This window comes from Lepidochelys olivacea (assembly GCF_965140295.1).
Source record: "Lepidochelys olivacea isolate rLepOli2 genome assembly, chromosome: 3".
NCBI classification, from domain to species: domain Eukaryota; kingdom Metazoa; phylum Chordata; order Testudines; family Cheloniidae; genus Lepidochelys; species Lepidochelys olivacea.
This window is the reverse complement of record NC_140413.1, coordinates 41,171,468-41,194,938: the sequence shown is the minus strand read 5'-3', so window position 1 is coordinate 41,194,938 and position 23,471 is coordinate 41,171,468. Positions and strand designations below refer to the sequence as shown.

The window sequence follows — 23,471 nt, the reverse complement described above, 5'->3', positions numbered from 1 at the left end:
TGCCACAAGTACTCCTTTGCTTTTTGCGAATACAGACTAACACAGCTGCTACTCTGAAACTACGATCAATTTGATTTCCTTTCATGCTTTTTTCAAGCAAGCACACTAACCAGCCCCTGTTTTTATTTAGCATACCTTATGCTGGAGGAAAAGATAAACCAATACTCTTCTTCATCTCACCTAGAAAGTAAGTTTTGTTGTTGTTGTTTGTAGGTTAGCATGCATTCCTTTTCTTTCTTTTCAGTAGAACAAAAAAACAGGCGAGGGGAAGAAGAAGTCCCTGGCAGAAAAGGAAAGTTACTGGATTCTCACAGTAATTGAAGGATGTTACTGAGTCAGCAGAGTCCCTTCACCTTCCTAGTGACCTACTGGAAGAATTGTGCAGAAACAGAAATACAATCTAACCTGCAAAGGAAAAGACAAACATCATTTTAAAAATACCTCTGGGTATGCCAGACGATTGGGGGACTACATTCAGAATTGTAAACTGTTAGCACACTCAAAGGGCAAAGTTTTGCGTGGGGAGAAGGTGGATGTAAGACCAGTATACGTATATATTTTCCTCCTCCTTTCCATGGCCTTTTTGTCACCACAACCACCTTGATGAATTTAAAACTCAGCATCTTCCATAAATTGTAATTCCACTCCAAACTGACAAGCAGGTGTCACTGCTGAGCCACACCTACTTCACCCTCCCCTAAAAAGCGAAGAATATTAATAACTGTTTCTGGTAGCTATCCACAATGTGCTAGACTGTACAAACCTTTTATGCTATCATGATTAGACATTAGAAAAAGTTCCTGTCAGGGTGGTTAAGCACTGGAATAAATTGCTTAGGGAGGTTGTGGAATCTCCATTATTGGAGACTTTTAAGAGCAGGTTAGACAAACACCTGTCAGGAATGGTCTAGATAATTAGTCCTGCCATGGGTGCTGGGGACTGGATTAAATGACTTCTCGAGGTCCCTTCCAGTTCTATGATCCAATAAAAAAACCTGCAAATTGACAGTGTCATGCTTACGGACTAATATGGATATAATTGTCATGTTCTATTTATAATATGCATTTGTAAACACAACAGTTTAACTCAACTGTAAACTGGTTTGGGGTAGGGACCACCTTTTACTTCTGTGCTTATAGAGCACCTAGCACAATGCGATCCTTGTAGACCTTACCACAATACAAAATAAATAATCAAGAATAATAATGTGTTGTTCCCTTTCTCCCCATCCACTGCGCTTTTTGTTTGTCTCTCCTTAGGGCCTGTCTACACTATGCAGCTTTTAGCGACAAGGCTGTATCAACAGCCTTGTCACTAAAAGTCAGCGTGTGTAAACACTCTTTGTCGGTACTTTGTTGTCACTTTTGCTGACAAAATACTTCCAGCCCCGCACGTAGCATTAGCTTTGTCGGCTGGAGAGCGCTCCTGCCGACAAAGCCACGTTCACGCTGCCGCGGGGCGGCTTTTTAAAATACCTATGAAAGACAAAAGTTTTGTCAACAACTTAACATAGACATACCCTTAGATTATAAACTCCTCGGGGAAAAGATTGTGCCTTCTTATATGCTTGATATGTGCCCAGAGGAGCATTGGAGCTGTCAGAAATAAGTAATAATTTACTTCACTTGTAGCCAAGAAACTGATTGACATTCCTTTTATTTGGGTTCTCAGCAAAGTTTCTCTCTCTTGAAGTGACTACAAAGTACACACTATAGGTGTAACCCACACACCTCCTGTGTGTGGTGTTCTGTCCCATCAGTGGCACTGAGACCACTTAGAGATTAATGAGTCTGCTCTACTGTCTTCATTAAGGGCCATATGGCTTTTAGCTCATCCAGTAGAGGATCATGTATTAAGCTTCAGAGGTCCCAGGTTTGATCCCGCTCATAAATGACCAGGGTCTGTCGGTATTACATAGGCACCTATATATGTTTACAAGGAAACCTTTGAGATACTCAAGGTCACATCAAGCTGTGAAAGCACAGAGAGCAAACATTTGAGGGGGACTGAAAAAGTCTACTGTGCTTGATACCACAGAGAACATACCCCCAAATCAGGATGACTTTGAAGCCCTAAGCTATATGGCCTATATGCTGTAACAGGCAGCGTCAGTGCTTTTACTTTCCTCATATGAGAATTAAGCAACTACGTTTGGAGCCAGTCATCACTAATTGACTGTAAACACAGCTGAAATTTGACCCTATGGGCCTAATCATACAAGGAGATGGGTGAACACAATTTCCACTAAACTCAATGTAATTTGCATGCACACATCTCTTAGGATAAGGCTTGATGTCAGCACTATATTCCCTGATATTTAATTAGGCTCCAACAGACTTACTTAAACCCACACCGGACGTGAGAGTGGAAACTGGAAATGGTGTACATTTAAACTGGGGGGAGGAGGGAAAGTGTCCACTGAACTTATATATTCTTACCCTATTCAGTTAAGCGCTTTTCTTGCTGCATTCTTCTCTTCTGGCTTCTCAGTAAGTTACAGCAGATGAAACACACTTGCAAACCGTGGACCAAATTCAGTGATGAGGTGTAAGGAGTAAGGGAAAGGCAAACTGCACAGTGGCAAGGTGTGTGTGAGGACAGTTGAGTTATTCCATATTTACACTGGTGCAACTGACAGCAGAATTTGGTCCTAATTAGATAAACATAAGGGAGTCTAAACTGGTATAGTCTGCCCATTAGGGTAGCTTGGGAAGAGTTAAATTTACACCATCTTTGAATCCATCTCATCTTGCCTATGAGTTTGGCAAGTAACTCTGCAGTAACTCTGCAGAAGTCAAAGGAGTGGCAATAAACTGGTGTAAGTGGAGAATCAGGCCCTATGCCTCCCTTAGATTTGCCAACTATCAGGAATCTGACATATTAAATATCAGAATACACTCAGGCAAACTTAACTGTAACTTTAGATACAGTTAATTAATGTATTTTAGCTTCTTTATGGAAGCAACAGGAAGTGGAAATTAACTGTGCTGTAGCCCCCAAAATTTGTCTCCAGGTTTGGGAGTGATATCACTTCCCCAACCTAGTACCACCATTGCACTTACATAGCAGTCAATTAATTGGGCTTTTTAATAGCAAAGTGTATTTCAACCTTGTAGTACAAACACATTACAAAAAGAAAATGTGGTCTTTCAGCTGGAGTAGCAACTGTTTTCAAAGCACAGTGCATTTTTTCAAACTTTTGTAGCATGATCATGAATACCATTAAAATGTATGTGCCAATTACACTGTACTTAGAACTTCAATCCCCTGCTGTATGTTAAGAATGTACACAACACTGTTTACGTATTGTAAACGATATAGATTACTGTATATAAAATAAAGAAATTTCATAAAGAAAGGACACCGACTACCCGCAAAGCCCTAAGGGGAGCTTTTACGTTTGCATGTATTTATTCCATTACAGCATAAATTAGACTACATAAAAAGCTTTACAGTGATTTTTGCCTAGATATTTAAAACTGAAAGGTTAATAAATACATCAGTTACAAATGTAATTCACCTGAATTGTACACAGTGTCTGAAGCATTTGCATTCGTTAGTCTGTGATAAATGACTGTATCAACGTGGTCATTTTATAGTTTCACAAATTTGTCTAGGGTTTATTCATCACTAACATTAATGCTTAAGAGCAAAGCATGAGCAAATAAACTAGCTCACTGAAAAATACTGTATTTGTTTGAAATGTGCTCCAGTTATGGAAAAAATATAAATAGGAAAATGTGTTTACTAAACTATTTTAAGACGACTGGCCATGTATTCTACACTGGCTAAAATACTACTTTTGGCTCCCCCATTGCTCTCCCCCAACCATTATTTTGTTTGCTTTGGCTAAATATATGGTAATTCAAAATAAACAAACAGAACAGAAGACAAATTCACATTTTCTCCTATCCGCTGGATAAATGCTGGTAACTAGTGAAACTGAGAGTGCCTCTAAAACACAAAATAGAATACTGATTCCTAATTCTGGTAAATTTACTCTAGCGGCTCCTACGACAATACTTTTTTTAGGCCAAAATGAATGGTGTGACATCAGTGGGATTGGACATTTCTGAGTGCAGAATGTGACTCAAACAGTTTGTGGGCCAAATTCTGTTCTCAGTCGTACTGGTGTAAATTAGTGGAATTATTCTATATTTACACTGATTTAACTGAGAGCAGAATTTGGCCCTCTAAGTGTACATACGACCCTAGCCTCCTACTTTTGGGTATCATGCAACAGGATCTGCCCAGCCTTAGATTAAAAGGTACTTTTCTTAGAAATTACTTAGATCTACATTCTGCTATCACACCACACATAAAAGGCCTTTCAATCCACTGTGAGTTCAGTGCACAGAACAAAGGCAGGATATTATCCCTTACAGACAGATTCATTAAATGACTCACTACAGTTACTTTAATGGTACCTTTCGGATAGGATATTAAGTAAGAGTTTCTCCTCTTTTCTTATGCTTTAATAACTGTACCAAAATCAATGTCATTGAGAAAAACTGAAACTAAGAAAGAAAAAACTCACTATAGAACTTCTGGTGTTTGTTCAAGTAACAAATGCTAGGTGTCACTACAGAGACACAAAGCAAATCAACACAGTTTAAGCTCTGTGCTTGTAAAATGGAAAGAATCTGTGGAGCAGTCACTGGAATCAATGCTGTTAAAGCATGAAAAGCAATAAGCTACTCATGAACAATAAATAACCAAAGGTACTGAGAGCAACCACTTTGATACCTAACCAAACAGCACAGGAGAAGTACAGCTTTCATGTGAATAATTTATTCTTTTTGCAGTTGAAATTCTATCAGCTGTTTATTTACAAGGGATTTCATTGTGCATGGAATTCACATTAGCTACTGCACAACAGATTTATTGATTTAACAGCTATGATTAGCATATTGTTTAGCATTTCTTGTGTTGAGCAAATAGGGATATTCTTTTGACAATTATTCCTTTTAACTGGTTTCAAGGTATAAACAGGAGTTTTATAAACTGTGTTGCAGGAATTAAGGTTCTTTCTCATGTCATTGCTTAGTAGCTGTCCGTCTGTTGCTAACTTTGTTAGTAAGGCTTGCATTTCATTTCACTTGGTACATTCATAACTGAATTTAGTACTGAATATATAATGGGGGGAAAAATCACAGATCTACTTCGGAAACATGGGGCAGAGAATAGGAAACCAGCTAGAAATGTCTTTAAGTTACCAGAAAAATCAGTCATCTGGCTGTGATTATGCAACTAGGGTATAAAGGAAATTCTATTTGACTGACTACTACTAATTAAAACCAGATTGTGCTCTCACTTTCACAGGGTAAATAGTGAGAGAACATTTTGGCCCAATACTATCATTCTTAATCTGAATGAAATAGCGAAAATGTCTTCATGGTGTCTGTAGCACTTTTGATTTAATCTTGTTTGTTTATTTTTGGTTGGTTTTGTTGTAAAATGTATTTGCAAACATGTTTTCTAGTTATAGACAGCAACAAATATCTTAATTATGATAAAGGTAAATTTCAAACCTTTGCTGGATGTTTGTGGAATATCTTTATACATTTAAGGTCACAGTGGTTTCCCAAAACTAATCAAGCAGCATTTTCATGAAATACCACCAAATTAAAATGCAAAGGGGAAAAAAATTACAAACCTGATTAGCTTCCTCACTAGAAATGTAGTATAAATACTGTACTAGATAAGGTATTCAAATACATAAACAATTGTATAATTGTACTATGAGATAAAACTGACATTTCAATATGTGCATTTGGTCCTTATCCTGGTTCAGGCTCTGTTTCAGCAATATTTGCACGCTGCTTAGCTTTAAGCACGTGCAGAAGGGTTTGCACTTACAGAACCATAAGCATTACCTGTGCTACAATGATATGAAAAATAATTCTAATGCACACAAATCATTTTTTCGTTAGCCTCACAGCTCTTCTGATACTTAGAAGGCAATAATATAATTAGGAGCAAAATGCAAAATTGTATTTGTCCAGCTGAGGAATTAACTAATCTGTTAAATGTATCAGGAAGTAAAAGATCAATATCTAACTTTTGCATGTATGCACAACATAAATTCTAACGGCAGTGTTAAATCCTATTTAACCAACTAGCATGCTGACTAGGCTAAAATGTATATAGCCCAGTCAGAAAGTCCTTGTTCAGACAACACTTATAGTGAATTCACTGGGGGAGATTATTTGACTAAAGGCTTCATGATTGCACCACTGGTTTCTAAATAGTATTCTAATCAGATCAACTATATAAAACATCAAATAAATCATAAAGATAAACTCTGTGGCTTCTGTCTGTCAAAATGATGTCTCATGGTAGAATCTGCTGCCTTTCTTTAGAATTAGCAATGAGATATAAGAACTTTACTGTTAGCACACTGCTAAAAATAAGATATTTTAATAAAACAAAGATTCTTCTACTGCAGTTCTTTGATGTGAAGTTGCTATGTCTTTGTAGAATGATGAATACTCATAAACAATTTTTTTCCATTATCAAGTGACAATTCCAGGCTGAATTAACAACAGCAAAAACACTGGGTCTATTTTAAGAAAATGGTTTCTCATTAATTACTGTAAAGCTAAACAGATTTGCTGTATCCTTCTATTGGATGTCTACATATAAAATGTATAAAATAAATGCAAATGCGCTTTTTAATACAGCATGCCTGTCCAGAAGGTCTACACTTTTTTTCTGAATAACAACATGATAAAAAGTATGCTTCAACTTCCCATTATATCATTTTTCTTCTCTCTATATGCTGCTTCCTAAACAATTATTCTCAAAAGATTCAGAATCCAAATGAAAGTATATGGCATCAGTAAGAACTATAATTGACAAGTGAATTATTAATTACAACACTCATTTACCTCAAATAAATAAATCAGCCTCTCAATTAAAAGATAGGGAAATCTTAACATTATGCTAGTACGTAAGTATAATCAGCTTGTGTAGCAAACTCTTGTTTTTCTTGTTCTCCCATGATAGCCTTGTTCTATGCTGGTATAGTCTCCTACCACAGGCTACTGGACATAAAGTGTAATATGTAAACTGAATGCAATCAGTTTCAACGAATTCACATTTGGTTTAGGTTCATTTTCATTGATTTTCAGGTAATTAAAGAGCAGTGAAATACAAAATGTTTCCCCCAACACTCAGTGGCATCCACAGTCATTTCAATCTGCCATGAACTGAACAGCTTTGCTTCCTGATTACTATGATTTAACACTTCTGATAAAAAAGTAAAGCATTGTCTTTTACAGAAATTATCATTTCTTTCAGCCACAATTCTGTTGTGCTATGGTAAACTGACTTTTCCTCTGTATTCCAAATCTGAACATGTGGCAGGCATTTGTGTTGCTTAAAAACTTTAAATCTGGTCTCTGTTAAATCATGCGGATTCTTGGGGCTACAGTGCCATGTCTTCCTTAAAGAATCTATTGAACCAAAAATGAAATAATGCAATTCAGATGATCTCCTTACACTTTTCTAACATATGAACTGTTGAGTAAATTGGATTCCTTTATGTAGCCAGCAGTATTCACAACTGATATCCAAAGGAGAGAAGAAAACGAAAGGCAGAAGAAGCAGCCCCTCTTGTGTATATATACAAGAGCAACACTATTATTAAATATTCCATTATAAGCTTCTGTTTTCAGGGATTTACATAACTCCAGGAGAAAAGGTCTTCTCCAGATTGGGAACTGGCCCACATTATCCCAAAGATTATCCTATTTTAGCAGCTTTTCTTTAATTTGCTTGGCTGCTCACCAGCACCAAGGAGTGAATTCTTCCCGCATGAAGCAAAGTAAAGATTAGAGTAGTTATAACCAGCACCGGCCCTAGATCAACATTTCAAGAGGGGCACCCCAGCCCTCTAATGCATGCATACCTTCTGAAGGTGCCCCTAGTCAGGGGCTGTGGCTGTCGGGCAGGCTGCTGAGCTAGGGGCAAGCCCAGCTCCCTCTAATCCTGCCAGCTGGTGCGGGCCCCTGGCTGGATGTTTGCTGTGCAGTAGTGGAGAGGCCCCAAACCAGCTGATCAGGGCACCACGCGGAAACCAAGCACAGCCCCTTCCCGCAGTTGATCTGGCTGCCCTCACGCCAGGCCCACTCAGAACACCACGGGGCTCTCCGGCTCCCCAGCTTTGTCTGGCTTCTCTGGCAGGGTGAGCACGAAGGGCAGGAGGACACCTTTGGCCTCGAAGGGGGCCTTCAGCAGCTCTGCATCGAAGCTGCCCGGCAGCCCCCCGTCGGCCTCCACCTCGCCATCCTGGGCCAGGTTGAAACGTAGGGTGCCGGCCCGGTTGACACAGTAGATGGTGCTGCCCAGGGCGGCGCAGCGGAAGGGCTGCAGGGGGCCGCTGCTGGGCCTCAGGGAGGCGCACTGGCTCCAGCGCTTGGCCACGGTGTTGTAGCGGAAGACCTCGACCCCGCCGGCCTGCCCCTGTTCGCCGCGGCTGCCGCTCAGGTCAAAGCGGTAGATGAAGCTCTTGAAGGCCACCATGTCGGCGGAGCGGCGGCGGCTGCTGTTGTAGGGGCACTCCTGCCACTCGTCCCGCCGGGGGTCGTACTTGAGCAGGCGGTAGAAGAGGGAGCCGCCGGACACGTAGATCTCCCCGTTGCAGGTGGTGGCTTCGTGCGCCACGGCGAAGGCGCCCTTGGGCAGCGGGGCCACCGGGCTCCAGCGGTCGGCCCGCGGGTCGTACCTTTCCACCGTGAAGAGGCACTCGCCCCCCACGGCGTAGAGGTAGCCGTCCAAGGCCAGCAGCTTGAGCTGCGAGCGGGGCTGGCCCAGCGGCCGCACCTGGCTCCACGTGTCGGTGAGCGGGTTGTAGCAGAAGACCTTGTCGGAGAGGCGGGCGCGCTGCTCGCCCGGGGCCGCCGCGATGCCCCCAGCCAGGAAGAGGTAGTTGTAGAGGACGCACATGGCGCAGCCCTTGGCGTTGGCCTCCTCGGGCAGGCGGGTCAGCACCCTCCACTCCTTGGCCGCCTCCTGGTAGCAGTAGATCAGGTAGCTGCTCTCCTCCAGCGACACCACGGAGGAGGGGCTCTGCGGCCGGCTGCTCTCCCGGCTCTGCGGCCTGCTGCCCGCGCTCAGCCTCTCGAAGGCGTCGCTGACCTCGGCCACCAGCAGGCTCCGCTTGCCGGCCTCCAGGCGGCGCTGCAGGATGAGGTCCCGCTCGGCGCCGCTCAGGCGCCCGTAGACGGCGGGCTCCCGCAGCACCTGCAGGTAGTGGTCGCTCATGAAGCGGTAGGCGGCCTCCCGCAGCTCCGCCAGCCGCTGCTTCTTGGCCAGGCACAGCAGCTGGTAGCAGTTGTCGAGGCGCAGCTGGGCCCGCATGGCCTCGGCCGCGCAGTGCAGGGCGCAGGGCATCTGCAGCACGCGGGCGCCGCTCACCACCTCGGCCAGGTTGTCGTGGCGCACCTCGCCCATGCGGGCCGTGTAGACGTAGTCGATGAGCAGGCGCAGCGCCCCGTAGCTCACCCCCTTCACCCGCAGGATGTCCCGGGACGAGCGCGCGCGGAAATAGTCGCTCTTGGCCGCCAGCACCGACTTGTGGGCTCGGATCCGCCGGCCGGACACCTCGATCACCAGGTCCGGCTCCTCCGAGACCGGCTGCTGCGGGCTCCTGGGCTGCGCTCCAGCCTGGGGACAGTAAGTGCCAGGCGGCGGCCGGGCGATGTCGCCTCCTCCCGCTTCCCCCCCCTCCTCCTCGGACTCGGACGCCGCGTTGTTAATCTCCCACTGGCTCTTCACCACCCGGCTGCAGGAGGCGGCTGCTCCGGGATCCTGCTGCGGGGCTTTGTCCCCCGCCCCGGGCGAGCTGAAGCACAAGGAGGAGCTGAAACCGCAGGGGGCTTGCAAAGGGAGCGCGCCGCTTTCCCCACCCCCGCGCTCCTCTTCCCCCGCTGCTGCGCTCCCTTCCATGGAGCCGGGCTGCGGCTGGCCGCCGTTGCTGCGCTCCGCTTCCCCCAGAGCTTTTCCCGGTGGCCCTAGCTGCTGCTCCGCTTCTCCGCAGAGCCTCTTTGGACAGGTCTTTGCCTCACTGATATTCCCATCACCTGGATAAAGGACACAGGATAGGACTGGGCTCTCCATGGCTCTAGCAGAGGCTGGGCCCGGCTAATGTCCCCCCCCCCACACACACACACACTCCCAGCCGCACAGTCAGCCACCCCTTCGCCTTCCGCTTCTCCCCTCTCCCTTTTTACTTTTTTTCCCTTTGTGGTTTAAGGTTGAATGTTACTGTGGGTTTTTCTTGCTCAACTCTCCTTCTTGGCACATGGTCAATTTCAGCCTTGTTTCCAAGCCTAGACTCCTCTCACATGCTGACAGCAGAAAGGGGTGTGGCGGCAGCCGTCCCTGCAGCCACTCGCTGCTGAACTTTTGAACTTGACTAATTTCAACATTGTACAGGTATCTATAACCATAATGTGTTTGCTTGATTGGTCAGACTTTCCGTGAGTGGCATTGACAGATCAATGAAAAGTAATAAAGTATCTGTACCTTGGAGGATTTTGATTTTTTTTTCCTTCCGCAATTTAGCTTTCTATGAGCTTTTTTCCTATTTTTTCTTCTTCTTCAGAGTAAGGGGTATATGTTCTTTAACAAGTCAAAGATCATTCAGTTTTAACAGTTTTGATTTACCTAGATGTTCATCTCAGCCTACATGGGTCTCCCAAGATCAGTTTGACTAATTGCACTGTTTTATTTCAGCTCAAAGAGGAGCTAAAGATTTTCCTCCGACTTTCAGCTCTGAAATTTGCAGCAACAGAGTCAACTAAATACACGGATGTGTGATTGTATTCTGCGATTATTGCCCCACCCTCGGAAGCTGTCGTGCTCGGTGGCATCCTTTTGTGTTGTTTTTTCAATTGACTGTGCTGAGGAAATTTGATCCTTTAAGATTAGAGTCTTAAATATAGTTATGTCCATAATTTATTTACCTTAAGCAACTATTTTAATGGGAGAAACTAACTGCAGTTATGAACAGTTTTTAAACCAGTCAAGATTTCCTTGGAATTATAGGCTCCTTGAGATTCAAGGTGGTTTCTTCAGTTCACTGTTTCTTACAGGATTCTATGCATTTCTCGTTCCTGTTTAAAAGAAAATGTAAAAAAGTTGATCAGTTTAAAACAAAATCTTCAGTTTATGGTTATTAGAGTTTATTCCAGAGGAGTTTTGTACTAGTATAATTGAATGTTCTTTAATGGTGGATATTGCATCCTGAAATTTGATTATGAAATTGACTAAAATGAGGTTAATGCAAACCACAGTTGTTACAAAATACATACTAGAGAATTGCTTGATACAGTTATGAAAACAAACAAAAAAAAGTAAACTGACAAATGTGTCACTGACTGATCTGGGTTGCTGTGTAGTCCCATATATGGATACATGAAGTGTTATAGTCTCCAGCTCATTCTGGGAGGGTTTAGGCCTCTTGCTCATAAGAATAAGAAGTGGGTAGGTTCACAGTATATAGGTCAGTACACGAAGTTTTCACTGGGAAACTGGAGGTCTGTGGGCCATGGTTGAAAGTTAGATTAGATTTCCGAACAACAGTACCACAACCAAGGAGTTTTTTTAAAATCTTTGTTATATAAATGTAGAATTTTAGTAACAGCTTAACCGAGACTTTTTTAAAAAAGGATTTTCCTAGGTTTTGTTTAAGTTCCAATCACTGATAATGATCATATTGTCAATAAATTGTCTGTGTTTAATTTCACATTATATGGAGCTGCAGTACTGTCTCCATAATTTGTAACTAACTGTTTATTATAATTTTAACTTGACCACTTTCTACTTCCTCAATCATACACACTAATTTCTGCCCAAAATGTTCCGTATGGTTTCTTGCCAGTAGGGATTATTTATTTATGGATTTAGTAAAATTTGAGGTAACTCAAACAAGGCATTTTGGAAACATGAGTTTGAAAACTATTTTAATGTTAGACAAGCCTAACTTACTTTGACTTTCTTTCTTGAAAATATCATAACTCAAACACCACTTTGTCTGGAAACTCCAAATGTGAGGCTGCAGCTGGCAAACCCAGGCTGGCATGGATAATCCTTGTTTACATGACTAGTCTCATTTATTTTAACAAGATGTGTGTTAATAAAGACTATCATGTTCATAAGGGCTTGAAGGACTGGGCTTTCATTTTATTCTGTCCTCACCAAGGATTTGTGTTTCCTTTGAAGGCTTCTTAGAAAGATGGGAGATTAATATTAGAATTATTTGCTATGAATATTTGAACCTGTGAGAACTCCACAAAGTTTTAATGTAACTTGTACATTTTGATAGAATTTACAGATTTCAGAATCTCTGCATTTCTAGTATGGATATTTTGAAGTCTAGAGCTGAATTGGCCAGGCTTATGGACTTTATGAACATAGTTTGCAGATTCCTTAAATTCAGAGTTCATAGAATCATAGAATATCAGGGTTGGAAGGGACCCCAGAAGGTCATCTAGTCCAACCCCCTGCTCGAAGCAGGACCAATTCCCAGTTAAATCATCCCAGCCAGGGCTTTGTCAAGCCTGACCTTAAAAACCTCAAAGGAAGGAGATTCTACCACCTCCCTAGGTAACGCATTCCAGTGTTTCACCACCCTCTTAGTGAAAAAGTTTTTCCTAATATCCAATCTAAACCTCCCCCACTGCAACTTGAGACCATTACTCCTCGTTCTGTCATCTGCTACCATTGAGAACAGTCTAGAGCCATCCTCTTTGGAACCCCCTTTCAGGTAGTTGAAAGCAGCTATCAAATCCCCCCTCATTCTTCTCTTCTGCAGGCTAAACAATCCCAGCTCCCTCAGCCTCTCCTCATAACTCATGTGTTCCAGTCCCCTAATCATTTTTGTTGCCCTTCGCTGGACTCTCTCCAATTTATCCACATCCTTCTTGAAGTGTGGGGCCCAAAACTGGACACAGTACTCCAGATGAGGCCTCACCAATGTCGAATAGAGGGGAACGATCACGTCCCTCGATCTGCTCGCTATGCCCCTACTTATACATCCCAAAATGCCATTGGCCTTCTTGGCAACAAGGGCACACTGCTGACTCATATCCAGCTTCTCGTCCACTGTCACCCCTAGGTCCTTTTCCGCAGAACTGCTGCCTAGCCATTCGGTCCCTAGTCTGTAGCTGTGCATTGGGTTCTTCCGTCCTAAGTACAGGACCCTGCACTTATCCTTATTGAACCTCATCAGATTTCTTTTGGCCCAATCCTCCAATTTGTCTAGGTCCTTCTGTATCCTATCCCTCCCCTCCAGCGTATCTACCACTCCTCCCAGTTTAGTAGCATCCGCAAATTTGCTGAGAGTGCAATCCACACCATCCTCCAGATCATTTATGAAGATATTGAACAAAACCGGCCCCAGGACCGACCCTTGGGGCACTCCACTTGATACCGGCTGCCAACTAGAAATGGAGCCATTGATCACTACCCGTTGAGCCCGACAATCTAGCCAGCTTTCTACCCACCTTATAGTGCATTCATCCAGCCCATACTTCCTTAACTTGCTGACAAGAATACTGTGGGAGACCGTGTCAAAAGCTTTGCTAAAGTCAAGAAACAATACATCCACTGCTTTCCCTTCATCCACAGAACCAGTAATCTCATCATAAAAGGCGATTAGATTAGTCAGGCATGACCTTCCCTTGGTGAATCCATGCTGGCTGTTCCTGATCACTTTCCAGTGATCCAGTTGAACCAGTTAGACTGGACTTTATTGCCTTCTGAAGTTTAGCTAAGCAACTCATCTTCTCTGTAGTTTTAATTAAAGAAGAGGAGCTTCTGCTGATCCCCAAATCCCTGGGCACTGGAGAGAAGCAGATTTTTTCTTCTTCCCTCTCTGCTCAACAACACACTAGATGCTCCCCTTCACTACCCTAAGCAGCAGCTGATCTATTACACATCTTTGTAACCTAGAGTGCAAATGAAGATTTGCTCTGATCCTCTTCATCTATTGAGAAATCTGGGGAACAGCAACAGACCCCAGTGGACCTGGGCTTCTGCTGTTTCTCCCCAGGTTTTCTCCACACCGGAGAAGTGACATTGGTGAATAAATATAAGATACGTTGAGACATTCGTAATTCATTGTGAGCAGGGCATTTGATAACATGCTTCTATATACTCTTCAGTCTTCACAATATTAAATTCACTAGGTAGTTGTTTTGCTTTCTAACCCATCCCAACATAGCCATGATGCTAAATCAAGTTACACCCTAAATATGGCAAAGATCATACAGCAATTATGCTGTTAAAAAACTCTGAAAAGCATAGTCTTGAATGTAAGAAGGTTTTCAGATTTTTTTAAGCTAACAACATAACTGTCAATGGAGTACAATGAACAATCTAAATAAATGAGTGGAGCATTTTGCCCTGGATATGCATTGTCAATACTACCCCTTTATAGGTCCCTGCAGACCTCTGGGGCATCAGCCCTTGGGCACCTTGGCTTAGGCATGCATTGTAGGTTCCTGAGTTGCTAAGGATGCAATGGCCTTAACACCTTTCTGGGTCCCAGTACACACACTACTAATTGCCTTCAATATCACAATCTGATATCAGACTCCCTGCCTTTGTGATCCACTCCTCCTAACTTCCCATCCTCTTGACCTACATCTGCCCTCAGCGGGATGGAAAAAGCAGTCAAAGATTGACCTTTAGCAGATTCCTCACACTATTACTGCTTAGTAGATTCATCACAACAGACTCCTTCAAAAAAGCTTTACAGTCACAAGTCTACTACTAGTTGCAAGTAAATAAAGAGAGGGGAAGTTAAAGGAAGAACTAAAATAATTAATATTGACTTTGATGCATGATTATGGGTTGAGTTTGAGAAGTGACTAGATAATGGTTACAAGCATCTACATATGGAAAAATGTGTTCCTGCTTGATACAACATCCAAAAAGAAAACAACCAAATATTGTGTCCAAGTTGTAGAAGATGCCATTCAGAGAAAATTATGACAGAAGTCTAATGTCACTTGCTGAGCCCTAAACCTTTCACATATTCACACACGTTTAGCTGGGATGTTCAGCTCACCATTGAAACCTTGTTAAAAAAGAGGAACCTAACAGTCCTAGCAAACATTGTGAGAGTTTAAAAAAACTAAAATCTTCAGTCACTAAACTGAAAGGATTGATGCCCCAACTTCCCAATGACACTCGGTGAAACTTTCAGAAAAATTGTCTCTAGATTTATTTTAATTGAATGACTATCAGTATACTGAAATTTGTACTGAGCATGAGGAGGATTTCAATCAATCATAGCATACATTTTACATAACAAAGGACACACTAAACTAAAAACTTAAGTAAGAGATTTTGGATGGACTTGACAGATTAGGCTGATGACAGCTGTTGCAGTGGAAATCTGGTCTAATTAAAAACAAACTTGGAATCACACAAAGATAAAATTGGAAAACAATTCAGAGAAGTTATAGAACTTTTCCCTTAGCCAGCATGAGGGATCCCAAAATCATAGGTCGAGCATAGAACAAGAGGAAGCTGAAAAGCTGATGGAATGTAAAACTGTATTCTATCCTTGTCTTCCAGCATATAGTTTTGAAATCCAACTTTTTATGTCACATCATAAGTGATGAAGGAGGGTTTTTCATTTCAACAAAATCACCAAGAATTATGGAAATAATAGAAGATAGCTGAGTTCACAATTTTGCCAACTTTTAAAAGATCACCTTGGCTTCAATCAAATGTGTTTTTAGCACTTTTGGATTAGTTTGGTCAAAGCTTTCAAATGCAATAGGTGATGGAAAAGAAAGAAAGTTGTTTAGAAGTATTTTGGTATCTGTGGGCTGATACAGGAGTAGTAGGCCTATCTCAGTAGTAGGCTGGGGCCTCTAATGTAGGAATTATATTAAATGGACTCAAACCAGTATTTATTAGGTTGGGTTTGGCCTAGGGTGATGTAATGACAGCATGTTAATGGACACTGGAACTGCCAACAACCATGAACTGAATCCACATGCTTGGCAGTGATACACTTGCATCATCCTGCATGTGTACCCATCAGTCTAGCAAACAGAGATAAGATAGCTTGATTAAAGACACTTAGACTGCAAGAGGGAGTTTTTGACAGAGGGAGAGGCCTTGTTCTAAGAGAGAGATGCTATAAGAACATATTATGGGTAATATTTCTTTGTACTGAACCCACATAGCTGTTCTTTCATAACATCCAACTAGATGAATGTTTCCAATTACCTTTTCTTTTCTCTACTTTTTGAGCTGTGCCAATGAACACAGATAATTCAGATTATCTCTTACATCAAGATCCACTCTATGCCAAGGAGCTGGTTACAGTTTTCTGATTCACAACCCGAATCAGCTTCAGCCTATCCCCAGAATAAATCAGAACAGCATTTGCGCTTCTTAAGCTGCTCTATTTTACATTGGCTAGCTGTGGTCCACAATGGACCATACAGAGACTTGGAAGAGTGTACATGCTGTCTACCCCGCTCCAACATATCTTTAATGCCAGGATGGGAAACAGTGAGTGATTGGCATAGCATCTTGCTATGCCAGCTTTACACCAGCTGAATGCTGTTCTAGGCTGGGGGAATTCTCAGTTAGATAGTTTTGCAGAGCTTTGCAGATCTCCTTCCCCAAGCTGTTTTGCAGGAAAGCTAATGAAAGCCAGTGTGGCCATAGGGAGAGCTAAAGGGTGCTAGGCCATTGTACAACTGTCAGTCTTTCATGGAACTTGTGAGCTACACTAACTACAGTAGTCGGTCTTGTAAGTTCCATGATCTGCTTCTCATGGAACCAACAAGCTCTGCAGATATGCTCCATTGTTATTCCTAACTTGTATTAGTCCTCTCAGAGAAATTATAATATTTGCAAACCTCTCTGTGAAGTTCAACTCTAGCCTCTAACTTATAACTCCTGAATTTTCCATTCAGACTTATTAAAAGTAGTCCTATGCATTAGTGCTTATTGAGGGCTATTGTATAAACAAACTTGATGTTGTCCATGCAAACCACTTCAAACAAACAAACAAAAAAAGAAAAACAACTATTGTTTTTAAGTTTATATCCTAAAAAATTGTTTGTTTGATTAACCTCAAACTTTTGGGGAAAAAAAACAATTTGTCCTCTAGTGACAGACCCATGAGAAATTTCAGAACGAAAGGAGCTTTTTTTTTTTGAAAATTGGGGGTGCTCAAAATTGGCCTTATAATGGAAATTTACTAATTTGCCCTTACTACAGGATGTGTTTCATAGAGTTCACAGCATCGTATCCTCTCTCAAGTTGCTTATAAAGCTTCTTCATGACCTCTCCCAGTTTTATATTTTCAGAGCTCTTAATAGAAATGCATTCTTTCATCTAACAACTCATTTTTTCCATACAACCTTAATAAAGAAAATAAACTTTCATAAAAAATTCTCCTCTGACGAGAAGACAACACATGATAAATTTCATATAGCTAGGAGCGCTTCCTCAGAAATTCAAGAGGAAAGGGTAGGGGTTATGGCAAAAACTGGTCTTATAATAGAAATATTGTCAAAAAGGTAACTATGGAATCACTAATATGGCTGCACTATGAAAGAAAAAAATATTGACCATTCATAGTGGCCATAAAAAATACAGGCTTTCCTAAATACCATGTTAATGGGGATAAAAATTCTTACAAGGAAGATATTTTATTGAGTTCCTTTTCATATAAACTCTTCAAAAAGTGCGTAGGAAGGCAAAACATCTCTTAAGAGCTCTCACACCATACAGGAAATAATACACCTACGGAACTGAAAAGCTAACAATTTTAAATGCAAATACTGTCTTAATATAATTTAAAAGAAAAAATGTCTAACACAAAGAGCATAGCAGAAACAAGATTTTTTTAAAAGACTACAGCACGTGATGGGAAAACCCTAGAGCTGCCATTTGTGTCACAAAAGTAATAAAGAGCAGAATACGAAGGCAGAGCAATAGGACACTGAATCTGTTAAAGAGCCTCTTATCTGAAATCATTGCAAGCTCCAGGAGTGACTGCCTTGCAGTTCTACATGTACAATATGGTTACACATAGATAAATTTAAGTCTGGTCATTATTACTTTTTAACCATGTCCGCACATGGTTACCAAAAATCATGTTAGATGACACAAAGCTGGATGCACTATAGTGACATTATAGGGCCATAGTGGATAAGCAACTCAACATGAGCACCCAGTGCAATGCTGTGGCAAAAAGGGCTAATGTGAGCTATGGATGTATAAACAGGATATAATGAGTAGGAGTATGGAGGTGATTTTACCTCTGCTCAGAGGTGAAATCCAGCATTGGTGAGACTGATAATGGGCTACTGCATCCAGTTCTGGTGCCTGCATTTAAAAAAAAAGGAGTTGAAAAATTGAAGAGGGTTCAGAAAAGAGCCACAAAAATGATTCAAGGTGCTGGAGAAAATGCTTTACAGTGATAGACTTAGTGATCCATCTGTTTAGTTTATCAGAAAGAAGACAGAGAGGTGACTTGATTACCTTGTACAAGTACTTTAATGGGTATAAAATATTGGGCATTAGGGTTTTTTTTATAATCTGGGCCTAACAAGAACCCATTGTTCAGCTAGAAGCTGAAGCCAAAACAAATTCAAATGAGAAACTAGGCACAACGTTCTAACAGTGAGGGAACAAATTACCAAGGAAGTGGTGACTTCTCCATCTCTTGATGTTTTCAAATCAAAACAGGTCCTTTTTTGGAATGCATGATTTAGGCAGACACAAGCTATTAGGCTCAATCCAGGGGAAAAGGTAAAATTTAATGGCCTGTGCTATCAGACTAGTTGAGCTAGCGATTTAAACTCTATTAATCTATGTAGATCAGAACAGTCTATGTTTGGTGTAAGTATCAGCTAACTGTGATGGAACATTCAACTTTGGAGTTTAAATCACAGCTGACATGAAACTGAGTACGTAAAGTTCTGGTCAACGCTGTCCATTAAACAGTGTTAACACCTAACTAGGTGTTACCATATTTGAACTAGGATTCAAACTAGGGTTACCATATTTGAACATTCAAAAAAGAGGACTCTCCATGGGAGGGGGGAGAGGGAGGGAATTTGCTCGTGCCGCCCCCATTCCAACCACCCCTTCCCCAATGTCCCTGCCCCAACCCCGCCTCCTCCCTGCCCCATTGGAACCCTTCCCCAAATCCCCCCCCGGCCCCGCCTCCTCCCCTGAGCATGCTGCATTCCCCGTCCTCCCCCTTCCCTCCCAGCCACGTGAAACAGCTATTTCGCAGCGCAAGTGCAGGAGCTAGGGGGAAAAAGCAGGCACTCTCGAGTGATCCACATTCACCTTCTTTCTTGAATGATCAACTCTTCTTTGGGGAAAAATAATAATGGCAAAATCCTGGACGTTTTTAGATATTTAAAAATTCGTCTCGGACAGCGATTTAAGAACCAAAAAGTCGGATATAGCCGGGAAAATTCGGACATATGGTAATCCTAGTTCAGACAAGGTAAAATTTCACAGTATAGACAAGGTCTAAGAGAGCCATTTTGTTAAAGTTAAGACCACAATACAGCAGGAGCAGAATTTTTCACTAAAATGTGTGAAAGAGAAATCCAGCAAATCAGCAGATTTCTTGCAGCCTTAAAAAAAAAAATTCTTAGAGATTCTGGAAACTCAAGTAAGAGCCGTGCGATTGGTTGTGCTTCTTAGGACTGAAGGAGCAACCAACCTTATTGCATTCTTGAAAAAGTAGACCCCTACGCCCTCATATAGCAGATAAGCCAGTGATCTAGAGAACTGTGCTCCATAGTTACTGTTAAGGCAAGATTTTTCCCTTGACATACCTATAGAAAGAGTACAGATTAAAAAGGTGAGCAGAATCTGAGAACTCTGACAAAGCACAGGAAGAACTATGATATTTACTGTCACAGAAATGCATCACAAAGAGACATTCTGGGCAGGTGCTAAGAAAATGAAAGATATTCCTTAAGAAAACCTACAATATTTGGTGTTTCCCAGCCTTAAAAGCAGGAACATAGGCTAAAAGGAAAGATGTTCCTAATACAAAAGCTTTTGAAGAAGGGGACAGTGAAGCAGCAATAATCTTCCCAGCCAAACTCTGGGACTCAGAAAAGGAACTTGTTTTTTAAATCAGATACTGATTGGCTCAGTGATTTCTGGGAAAACAAAATAAGGGATGCCAAACCAGGACAGAAATCACAGAGACCTATAGTCTTGTATCTTCTGTCCCCTTCTCTGAGATCATGGGTTCATTCTGTGCTATTTTACAGAAATATTTTTCAAACACAAGGTTTCCAAGCTTTTTTCGCTGAAGTTAAAATAATCTGTGGGTTCTAATTAAGTTTACATAATAATTCCAGATTTCTACAGATATTTCCCCTCCAAGAATTTTAGCTCTGAAGAAAGCTGTACTGATTTAGATGGAAAACGGAAAAACAAAGGCATTCAGTAAATAAAGTTCTGGGGAAGGCTGAACGGTAGGCTTTGGGGGTGGTGAGTGAAAGTGTTTTTTTATTCTTTGATTTAATGGCTGAGCTAACTTGTTAACTGTATAAGATTTTTTTTCCCCTGATGGGTGGGGTTTTTTTTAAGTGGTGTAAGTCTAACTCTTAGGGTACCTAGATCTTTCATATGAGGATTTTTGTATTATTGTTTAAATAAATGAATAAATAAAAATAAATACGAGCTCAGCATTAATGCTGCACAGAGAGGGGAGAATTAGTTGGGCTGTGGCCCCTTTGTGGTGGTAAAGGAGCCACAAAGAGGACATGAGCCTCTCGAGGGGGCTCACTACAGGTATCCCAGAGCAGCTATACCAGCAATCATAAACTCATAGAATTGGAAGGGACCTTGAGAGGTCATCTAGTCCAGTCCCCTGCAGTCATGGCAGGACTAAGTATTATCTAGACCAGTGGCGGGCAACCTGCGGCCCGTCAGGGTAATCCGCTGGCGGGCCGCAAGATAGTTTGTTTACATTGACCATCCGCAGGCATGGCCGCCTGCAGTTTCCAGTGGCACTGATCTAGACAATTCCTGACAGGTGTTTATCTAAGCTTCTCTTAAAAATTACCAATGATGGAGATTCCACAACCTCCCTAGGTAATTTATTCCAGCACTGACAGTTAGGAAGTTTTTCCTAATGTCCAATCTAAACCTCCCTTGCTGCAATTTAAGCCCGTTGCTTCTTGTCCTATCCTCAGCAGTTAAGAAGAAATTTTTCTCCCTCCTCCTTGTAACAACCATTTATGTACTTGAAAACGGTTATCACGTCCCCTCTCAGTCTTCTCATTTCCAGTCTAAACAAACCCAATTTTTTCAATCTGCCCTCATAGGTCATGTTTTCTAGACCCTTAATCATTTTTGTTGCTCTTCTCTGGACTTTCTCCAATTTGTCCACATCTTTCCTGAAATGTGGTGCCCAGAACACACAATACTGGATACAATACTCCAGTTGAGGCCTAATCGTGGCAGAGTAGAGCAGAAGAATTACTTCTTGTGTCTTGCTTACAACACTCCGGCTAATACATCCCAGAATGATGTTCGGGTTTTTGCAACAATGTTACACTGTTGACGCATATTTAGCTTGTGATCCACTATGACCCTCAGATTCCTTTCCGCAGTACTCCTTTCTAGGCAGTCATATCCCATTTTGTATGTGTGCAACTGATTGTTCCATCCAAATGCAAAGTGGAGTACTTTGCATTTGTCCTTATTGAATTTCATCCTATTTACTTCAGACCATTTCTCCAGATCATTTTGAATTATAATCCTATCCTCAAAAGCACTTGCAACCCCTCACAGTTTAGTATCGTCCGCAAACTTTATAAGTGTACTCTCTAAGCCATTATCTAAATCATTGATGAAGATATTGAACAGAACCAGATCCAGAACTGATCCCTGTGGGACCCCACTCGTTATAGCCTTCCAGCATGACTCTGAACCACTGATAACTACTCTCGGGGAACGATTTTCCAACCAGTTTTGCACCCACCTTATAATAGCTCCATCTAGGTTGCATTTCCCTAGTTTGTTTATGAGAAGGTCATGTGAGACAGTATCAAAACTTTATATTAAAGTCAAGATATACCATGTCTACCACTTCCCACCCCCTACATCCACAAGGCTTGTTACCCTGTCAAAGAAAGCTATCAGGTTGGTTTGACACAATTTGTTCTTGACAAATCCATGCTGACTGTTACTTATCACCTTATTATCTTCTAGATGTTTGCAAATTGATTGCTTTATTACTTGCTCCATTATCTTTCCGGGTACAGAAGTTAAGCTGACTGGCCTGTAATTTCCAGGATTGCCCTTATTTCCTTTTTTATAGATTGGCACTATATTTGCCCTTTTCTATCTTCTGGAATCTCTCCTGTCTTCCATGACTTTTCACAGATAATCACTAATAGCTCGGAAATCTGCTCAGTCAGCTGATCCTAACTCATTTTCACTGGCATTCACTATGTTAGATGTCAATCACCACCAACATTCTTGGTGAAAACCAAAACAAAGAAGTCATTAAGCACCTCTGCCATTTCCACATTTTCTGTTGTTTTCGCCCCTTATTGAGTAACGGACCTACCCAATCCTTGGCCTTCCTCTTGCTTCTAATGTATTTGTAGAATGTTTTCTTGTTACCCTTTATGTATCTAGCTAGTTTCATCTTGTTTTGTGCCTTGGCCTTTCTAATTTTGTCCCTACATACTTGTGTCATTTGTTTATATTCATTCTTTGTAGTTTGACCTAGTTTCCACTTTTTGTAGGACTCTTTTTTGAGTTTCAGATCATTGAAGATCTCCTGGTTAAGCAAGGGTGGTCTCTTGCCACACTTCCTATAAGGTGGATAGAAAGCTGGCTAGATTGTCGGGCTCAACGGGTAGTGATCAATGGCTCCATGTGTAGTTGGCTGCCGGTATCAAGTGGAGTGCCCCAAGGGTCCTCGGGCCGGTTTTGTTCAATATCTTCATTAATGATCTGGAGGATGGCATGAACTGCACCCTCAGCAAGTTTGCAGATGACATTAAACCGGGAGGAGAGGTAGATACGCTGGAGGGTAGGGATAGGACATAGAGGGCCCTACACAAATTAGAGGATTGGGCCAAAAGAAATCTGATGAGGTTCAACAAGGACAAGTGCAGAGTCCTGCACTTAGGACGGAAGAATCCCATGCTCCACTACAGACTAGGGACCAAATGGCTCGGCAGCAGTTCTGCAGAAAAGGACCTACGAGTGACAGTGGACGAGAAGCTGGATATGACTCAACAGTGTGCCCTTGTTGCCAAGAAGGCCAATGGCATTTTGGGATGTATAAGTAGGGGCACTGCCAGCAGATCGAGGGACGTGATTGTTCCCCTCTATTCGACATTGGTGAGGCCTCATCTGGAGTACCGTGTCCAGTTTGGGGCCCCACGCTACAAGAAAGATGTAAAAAAGTTGGAAAGCATCCAGCA

General features: G+C 41.9%; 1 protein-coding gene across 6 annotated transcripts in view; it reads right to left on the bottom strand.

Moving 5' to 3' along the window:
• Positions 1–3,390: 3,390 nt before the first annotated feature.
• Positions 3,391–23,471, bottom strand: part of KBTBD11 (kelch repeat and BTB domain containing 11) — a 29,488-nt gene continuing 9,407 nt past the window's right edge. For 3 of the 6 annotated variants that reach the window (XM_084622081.1, XM_084622078.1, XM_084622079.1), the window contains exons 2-3: positions 18,306–18,372; positions 3,391–11,120 (exon numbers count right to left, since the gene is read on the bottom strand). In XM_084622081.1, the coding sequence (XP_084478207.1) occupies positions 8,134–10,122 (1,989 nt within the window). In that variant the 5' untranslated portion in view covers positions 10,123–11,120; positions 18,306–18,372 and the 3' untranslated portion in view covers positions 3,391–8,133. The remainder of the gene's footprint in view (positions 11,121–18,305; positions 18,373–23,471) is intronic. The other 3 variants (XM_084622080.1, XM_084622082.1, XM_084622083.1) reach the window with 1 other exon arrangement.